This window comes from Atta colombica, unplaced genomic scaffold (genome assembly GCF_001594045.1).
Source record: "Atta colombica isolate Treedump-2 unplaced genomic scaffold, Acol1.0 scaffold189, whole genome shotgun sequence".
In the NCBI taxonomy this organism is placed as follows: Eukaryota; Metazoa; Arthropoda; class Insecta; order Hymenoptera; family Formicidae; genus Atta; species Atta colombica.
Window position 1 is genome coordinate 929,172 of NW_017259281.1, and position 9,004 is coordinate 938,175.

General features: G+C 29.3%; 1 protein-coding gene and 1 pseudogene across 1 annotated transcript; one reads left to right on the top strand and one right to left on the bottom strand.

Moving 5' to 3' along the window:
• Positions 1-505: 505 nt before the first annotated feature.
• Positions 506-4,362, top strand: LOC108686652 (annotated as a pseudogene).
• Positions 4,363-6,196: 1,834 nt separating this feature from the next.
• Positions 6,197-8,937, bottom strand: LOC108686653 (E3 ubiquitin-protein ligase TRAIP-like). The gene is made up of 8 exons (XM_018192080.1): positions 8,819-8,937; positions 8,384-8,577; positions 7,549-7,923; positions 7,324-7,428; positions 7,102-7,224; positions 6,754-7,027; positions 6,486-6,629; positions 6,197-6,397 (listed from the first exon to the last, which is right to left on the bottom strand). Exons 2-8 carry the CDS (start codon positions 8,494-8,496, stop codon positions 6,197-6,199), a joined length of 1,335 nt encoding a protein of 444 aa, XP_018047569.1. The 5' UTR covers positions 8,497-8,577; positions 8,819-8,937.
• Between the last annotated feature and the right edge of the window lie 67 nt (positions 8,938-9,004).

The following is a 9,004-nucleotide window of genomic DNA, read 5'->3' on the forward strand; positions in this document are numbered from 1 at the left end:
TTAATACACTCCGCGCACGTAAGTCGCGAAGCTCACAAATAAGTAAACGTACTTTTTTTATACAGATTGAAATATTCTTCGACAAATCTGGAAGCCTTCCGAGGTAAAAATGTTATCAAAGAGAACATCTCTTTGAACAAATTGAAACTGAGGAATATAGATAAGGTGAGACATATAAAACAACATAAATTATTTCATTGAATTTACTTTTCAATTCCAAGATATTAATATGACGTTTATCCTACTGTAAAATTTTATTAATATAAATATCCGGATTGTAACCACGATCGTTAAATTGATGCACCAACTGTATAACTGTATAACTGTAAATGCTATCGTCGTTAAACAGTTAAATGTGTGCTCCCGCATAAAATTGATAGTGCTGATATCAGCTCTTTTTCACATATTGAAATGATAACGTATAAATGATACGTTATCGTTAATACGATATCAGTTAGGTTGATCGAATGGTCCTATTTCAACGTATTAAATCAAAATTGTGTTCATGGGTAATACGGGTTCTAAAGAAAATGTTATTTCGGAAGAAGAATCCTCAACGAATATGTCGAGCTGATGTATTTAAACAAGAGTGAAATTCAGTGCGTATACATGATTCATATATTATACAATATAAATAATTTTATTGGATCAACATCAAAGTAATTATGTAGTAAACTTAAGCATGATGAGCAATTCCGCAAAAATTTTAACATACTAACATACTAACAAGCGGATTGCATATTTTATATAATTAATTATTTTGGCAGTCCATCAAAATTATTTTCAGATTCGTATCTAGTTTTTTAAATAATTCAGCAAGACTACGCATTTTCTTGTGTATATATTATGACATACGTTAACGAGCAATTTGGAAAATATTCTAAAAGTGAAAAGATTCAAAAGTCGATTCTCATTAGTCCTTTTACAAGATATTTTTTGTTTTTATGAATATGTACATCAAATTTTTATAATTTCTATCTTCTGTGTTCTATTTGTCCAGATAAATATAACTTTCAATTAATGTATTTTAATATACTTAAATATTTTAATATACTATATTTAATTCTACTTAAATCTAACTTATCATTGTCAGAATTTATAATCTCGATAATTTGGAACCATTGGCATCCTTAAACAAAATATTCATTATCGTTTTTCTGTGGAGCAAATCAACAAAATTCTTCCGCAGATTCACGTAAGCTCTGAATTTTATCATTATTGTTTAACATTTCGATATATAAAATATACTTTTTTATTTTTTCGAGAATTATTTTACAATTGAATTATAATCGTATTTTCAAAGAACGGAGTTGAAAAGTTCCGGTAGCAAAGAGCATTGGATTATCACGGTACACAACGTTTTCGTTAGCTCTAAACATCGCGTATATTGCGCAGCAATAAATCCTTCTTAAGCGATGGTAAGCTGCTACCATTTTTTTCCTGCGAGCTAGAAATTTCGTTATTTACACGAGATGATGATTAACTGCGATACGAGGAACGAAACATATTGTGTTTTTCAAATATTATACAGAGTATCTCAAAAGTTCTTGTTCTTATATACTATTAATTATTAAGATTTAATTAAAATTGCTGTTTCAAAAACCTATACATATATTATGATATAATATATAACAATTCCATGATGGTATTTAAGCAAGAGAGTGAAACAGAGTGCATATAAATTAAAAATTCTTGAATGACTCGAAAAAAAGAAGGCTTCCGTTTATTCATCACTATCTCAGATTATGACATCAGAAACAAGAAAATACATATGGAATATGTTTCAATGAAACTTATATTTGATAAAACCGACTTGTAGAATATATCAAAAACTTTTCTTTCGTTTTACTAATTAATAAATAATTATATATTTAGAAATTAATTATGCATAACTAAAAGTGAAATGAGCTATTATGTGTTTACAGCTATAACAAACAGTCAATTTAATAATAAATAGAAATAAATATGATTTAATTTCTCTCAAAACAAAAAGATAATTTTCAATATATTTTATAAGTCTATATTCTATCGAATGCAAATGTTTTATTGTAAAATTTTTATTGTATTTCTATTCAATTATAATTTGTAAGAATTTTTATTCTTTCTCGCTTCTGCTACCTCACAATATTTCTGAGATAGCAGTGAGACGAATGAGAGAACAGGAGCCTCAAATATTTTTATTTCTATATACAATTTATTTAGTCTTCAAGAAAAACAAAAGATCATAAAATATAGATCATACGATATATTTTCAGTGCAATCCTTTCTGTGACATGATATACCGCGTGTTCTCGTCGAAGCAGGATGGACATTTAAGCTTCGAAGATACTCTCGACCTCTGCTCGGCATTCTCCATGAATTGTCCGCGGAGCGTTCGGGCTGCATGGGCTTTTGAAATTTTCAATAAACTCACAAATACAATTGAATCTATATTTGCAATCTTTTGTGCGCGCAAAATTCTAACTTTCGTCACGGCAAATATTTGCCATTCGCCAATCCTACACTCATTAATTACACTCAATGATCAATTCCTCAGTCATTAAAAGTACAATTACAAAACTTCATTGTTCGCCAGTAGAAGGAAAAATCTCGATAGTAACTTTCACAGACGTTATAAAAGTTTTACCAAGTGCGTATGCGGACAACGCCTTGGACAAAGTGTGACAGTTTAAAGAGTCCTTAAATCCAATTTATTTTACGCAACTCTAGTTTTATTGTAACCGACTAATTTGATGTAATATAATAATTTGTTTAGGTGCTCTAAGACAGTATATTATAATTATGATAATTTGTAAGGTATACAAGTTTGCAGACCATCGTCGAGCATTCGTATAGTAGTAAACGGTGGCTTGCAGTCAATTTCGTTAATCAGAATCGTTTAATTTCACGGAGCCACGTCAATTACCGTAGAAATGGAAACGCGCCCTCGTAGCAATCTGCCGATGCAACTGCAACTCCATTCAGATAAATTGGATCATGTTATGCTTATGCAGTATGGAAAGTGTCATTTTGCACGATCTTCAATCATATCCGAGAGATGTGCTCTACTTTCCGTCATTTAAATTTCAAATTTATCACCTTGGTTTATAATAAATGTCGCTTATTTTGACATTACATAACGTGATGCACGATTTGACGGGAAATAAATCCTACCGTATAATATTGTATAATATTAATTGCATATTTATGGCATTGAAAAAAACTTTGTAAAAGCTTTTTATTTTTTATTATAAAAATTCGAAGCAATATATTTTTAATTTCATTAGACATAAATAATAATAAGTGAATAAATAAATTAATAAATAATACAATTCTAATCAAATAGATCAAATTATTATTTAGTTTAATTAATAGATTGTCAAAAATTATTTTGAACTTATCTTTAAAAACTCAAATTTTAAAGCAATATCGATAAATATTCTGTTTTCCGTAGTACAGATCGCGCAAAATAATTCTTTTCGCTTTGTACCGATCTCTTGTCAATTTTAATCACCAGCAGTTATACAAGTACACGCGCGTATTCGCAACTCGTTCATTCCAAATGCGTGAACGCAAACAGCGACCAGTGCTGATCATCTTCATTTCCAGATTTCGACGGCGACAATCAAGTCTCTCTCGACGATCTGATCGAAATGGTGCGGAGATTGGCGGGCACAGATGAGCATGGGCAGGACCGAATCGATCGGCAACAAGCGAAGGACGTAGCGCGGATGGTCAGTGTGCATTCCTGCTGTGCGTCCTCAACGCAACTACAAAGGATGAAATCGGGAAGCGATTAATCCTTTTGCCAAAAGCCGAGAGGCCGTTTTTATCGCAACAAATTTCCGATAGCCGTTACCGATTCCGCGGCAGAAAGTAGATGAATTGAAAGGAACTGCCTTCTATGCGCGCGAGGAGAAATTAATTCTGTAAAATTGCACTCGCTATCTTCAAAGCTGGGAATCGCTTCTAAAACTCTGTAAACTCTTTCTCCCTTTCTCCAATGCTTTTTTAACAAAAAAAAAAGAATTATTTTTACATTCTATTGTTGAAATGTATATATATCTTCTGCATTTTTATTAATATCTTTCTTTAAAGAAATGCAAATAAGGGATTTAATCTATATATAGTACAACTTTCTTCTTTTCTTTTTCAAAATGTAATTGGGAGAATTTCTATTAATTTCTTTTAATTCACCTATCTTTTGCAAAATCGCAATGGACATCATGTAATAATTCATGATTATGTTAATGGGCTTATTTTTTTCAGATGTTACAAGAAATAGATCTCTCTAACGCAGGTAACATTGCGCCACAAGAATTTATACAGCTACTCTCCAAAATGCCAGATTTCGCACATACATTTCAATTTAAAATTAATTAATTTAGCAAAATTTTGTATGAATTCTCTGAAACTAAATTTTTAATTTTTTAATTTTAATATTTTTTATATAAAGAAATTTTTAATTATAGAAGTTATTAAAAACTTCTTTGCATATTTATATATTTTATGATTATTTTTATTACAACTAATAAATTTAAGTTTTATTAAATAAATTTTATTTTAGAAATTGTATTATGTTATACTATAGTGTTACAATTAAATTATAATTTATTAATTCTTGCATGAGCGAGCATGGTAGCGCTGTAGCAAATAGCGCATTGCTATAATAGAGATCCCAAATTCGATCTCCGACAGAACCGAAAATTTTCGTACGCTCGGAAGGCAATAGTAAATCACCGAATAGTATTATAGCCCTCCCTACTAAAAATTGCTGTTCAAAATCGGCATTTAACTGTAAATCTTCATATATCTTGTGTATGATCAGTGCACAAAGGTAAATGAGAAGGAGATATTTACATGCTAATAACAATGTTTGATTCTTGAAAAATTCTTGCATTACAATCAAATTTATATCAATACATTACATAAATACATTGAAGCATAGTAAATCGCTACTAAATACATATATTGTACATCATGATTAATTTATATATTACATTTTAAATTGATTTATATCATTACGTTAAAATTTCAAATTCTGTCACTCTACTATATAACATCATATTTTATTAATCTTATTTATTATTTCTACTTTTTAATTCTTTTAACTGTTGAAATTTCCAATATAAATTGTTTTAATAAAATTTATACTTAAGCAATTACTCATTTTGTTACATGATAAATATTTAATTTTATTTGCTTCAAAAAAGTGGTCTACAAATTTTTCATATAACGATTAAATATCATTAGGATACACACACACACACGCACGTACGCACGCACGTTCGCACGCTCGCACGCACGCAAGCACGCACGCACGCACGCATGCACAAATTCAAGACGAAAACTTTATATGACCATATGTCCGGAACAGTTTAGTTTTAAAGATAGATAATGTCACAATTAAAAAAAATTTATTTTTCCCAAAAATTTTGAAAACTACTATTCAGGCTGTTTTGAAATTTTTTAAAATATTTTTGATAGAATGAGCCATTTTCGAGAGCATTATATCTACTAATCAAATAAAACTTTTGCAATCTATAAATTTTAACTTACTTTTTTTCTTCAAAACTTATAGGTTATTCTTTCGATAATATTAAAGAGACTTTTTTTCTTCTGATTCATTCTATTTATCATAAAAAAATTTCAAACAAAAACTCTGTGTGTGAGTGTGTGTGTGTGTGTGTGTGTGTGTGTGTGTGTGTGTGTGTGTGTGAGAGGGGGAGAATCATTCTAAAACTTTTTAGCGTACTAAGAACATATTCTGTACATGTATACATATATGTAGATATATATTCGACTAGAAAATTTCTGAATATATTTTTAATTATCAAAATATATCTTTATATATTTCAAAAATATATTTTCAATTATGAGAGAACAAGTAATTCAATGATCGAATATATATTTGTCTATGAAATAACTAATACATATAGCATTAAAGATAATTACTTTAATAATCATACAAAGAATTCGTTACAAAATAAAATTTTATATAAAAATGTTACAAATCTTATAAAAACAGATACAATCATGTTTGTGTATTAAAATGCATCTAATCTTTTTTTTAATATTCCAAAATAAAAAAATATGCAATTCTAGACTGGATTAGAGTTATATTTCCAATCCTTTTATGTTGAGTCTTACGTCTCATTATAATTTCTATTACATACAATTTAGACACACTATATTATTAAACACTATATATTACACACTATATTATTAAATCAGTATAAAACATTAGTAAATCATTGATTTTCTGATTGTCACCCGTATCAAGGTATTTTGGTTTGTTCATCTTTGAATCCTCTCTGGTTTTCTTTACATGCGAGCTAGAAATAGGATTAGGAAATTTATCATACTTAGCATGTCCTCCGAAGCCATCAAAACTCATGCCACTGCCACTGGCAGTCTTCTAAAATATATAAAATATGAGAAAAGTATAAAAATTGTAACAAATACAGATATAACATTATATTAAATATAAATACAAAGCAGTTTACTTGATTTAATGAGTCAATTCTTGATTTTTTCACAAGTGTCGAAGGTATTTTTAAATTATTATTTTTATGTCTCTTTATACCATGGTCCCTTGTAGAAAAGAAATCCTGCGATTTATTCCATGGGATATTCTCGGTACTATCATCCTATAAAATAAATATTATCCTGGCATAAATATCAAAAATAAATTTAATAATTAATTTTTAGTAAAATTAATATTTAGTAAAATTAATGAGTATAATTAAACAAAACAAATTGTAGCTCACATACTAGATTTATGCTACTACTCTTTTTGAGTTTTGAAATGTATTCCATTTTTGGCATATATTCATTCATTGTTTTATTAGATTTTACGGTATAAGATTCCTTATGCTCTTTTAAATTTTCTTGCTCATAGCTCTCTTGCTGCACGGATATTTTATTATAACATACGCATTTTTGTGGCTCTATTTGCATGTTAAAAAGCTGAGTTTGTAAAGATATCTTTTCGGTTTCACAGCGTTTTAATTGTTCTTCTAATTCTGTAGAATGTTGTTTCAATTCACTAAAAATATGTATAATCTCTAAGGAAAATGATTCTTAAAAAAAATAACTTTAATATATCAAGAATATTTATACTTTTGTTTAGCACATTCCTGTACCAAAAATTTATTTTTTTTGGAGACTTGCATGAATTTTTGTTGCTCATTCCTACATTTGTTCCTTAACTCTTTGCTCTTCTCACGCATGCTATCGAGTTCCCTGAAAATTCAATATAAAGTACATAATATTATATTATATCTTCACAGATACACTGTATATAAATCAATCAAATATACAAAACATGTAAATATAAAATACTTTTTTAATATTCCTATGTATATCCTGAGTTTGGAAACATCATCTGTTTGCATTGTTATATTCTCCACATTAGACGTAGAAGAATCATCTATTAGATTCTGTACGCTATAAGATCAACATTTAATTATAAGATTAAACAGAAACTTGAAAATTGTATGTATATCTCTAAAATAAGTAGTATAAAATAATAGTATAATAATAGTAATAATAGTATAATAAACATACTTTTTTAAGAATTTTAGTTTTTTCTTCAACTCTTCATTCTCTTTCCTATCATTTTCTGCATTTGAACATTGTTGTTTATAAAATTTAATCTGATCTTTATATGCATGAATTGCAGAATTCTGGTTAATTACTTCACTTTCAACTTCATAAATTCTATGTCTTAAGCCAGCTGTTTGATTCTTTAATTTGTCATTGTCCTCTGTAAGATTACTAAGATTTTTGTCTTTCAGTTTTAATTGGAAATTCAAGTTGTCAATTTTATTCTGCAGAGATGCAGGATCTTCTGCAATGCTGTCATTATTTGAAAAGTTGAAATATAGCCTATGTATTGTACGAGTAGTTGTTATTACTCGACATTGTGGACAAGTCTTTGATCTGAAACAATTTCACAGATAAAACTAAACTGCTTCCAAAAGTGTAAATAATAACAAAAACTTTCAGGAATGATATGAAAGTTCATGAAACTTTTTTGAATAATGGGCCAAAAAAGAGTTAGAAGAGAAAACATGTGCAAACGTGACATCGCAGATAGCACACTGGTCTATTGTGACAGAAGTCTCGGGTTTAATCCTGGTAGGAACCAAAATATTTATACTCATGTCTTCGCTCGGAAAAGACCGGCACGAGAGTATCCTTGCCTATAGAAACACCTTCCGAAAAATCCATCGTTCGGAACCAGTATTAAAAAACTATAGATCATATGCTTGTGGCAATTGAATAATTAGTGTGCGCACCACAAGCATATGTAAGTGAGAGATGTAATACAGGCCAGAAGCCTAATGTAAGAGGAACAAGAGAATGCAAAAATCTTTGAGACAGTAGGTATCCAAATTACCTTTCAAGCCATTGCAATAAGCATGCATAATGGAATATGTGTCCACATGGTGTATGGAAAATATCGTCGGATGGTACCAATAACTCGCTACATATCACGCATATTAGATTCATTTTTGTGTAGATCCGTTGATGAAAAACCGGCGAGGATATGATTGTGTGATAACTAAACTTCGTATTAGATGATTAAACGGTCTACAATGAGATTTTAAAGTATAAAACTTAAGTTTTAAACTAAATCGTAAAAAATTGATCAATCATAGTATATCATATTGTCCTCACATTCGATTATAATTGATCAATTTCTTACGGTTTAGAATTTAAAGCTTAAATTCATGTCTTCAAATTTCATTGTAGACGCCGCTTTTTATGGATTTCATAAAGCTCTCGTAATATTTTATCGTACGTTACCAAATTATGAGTTCTTTACTCATACCGTTGCAAATTGAAAAACTTCACATGCCGTATACACAAATTAAAAACGTTGATACCAATTTGATTCAGACCGCTCTGACAACCAATTGCTCTAAAATACTCTAAACTCCGATGTCTTCGATGGACATCAACACAAGTACACATCAGCTGAGTACACAAGTCCGCCAAAACTTGTGACTTTAAATAG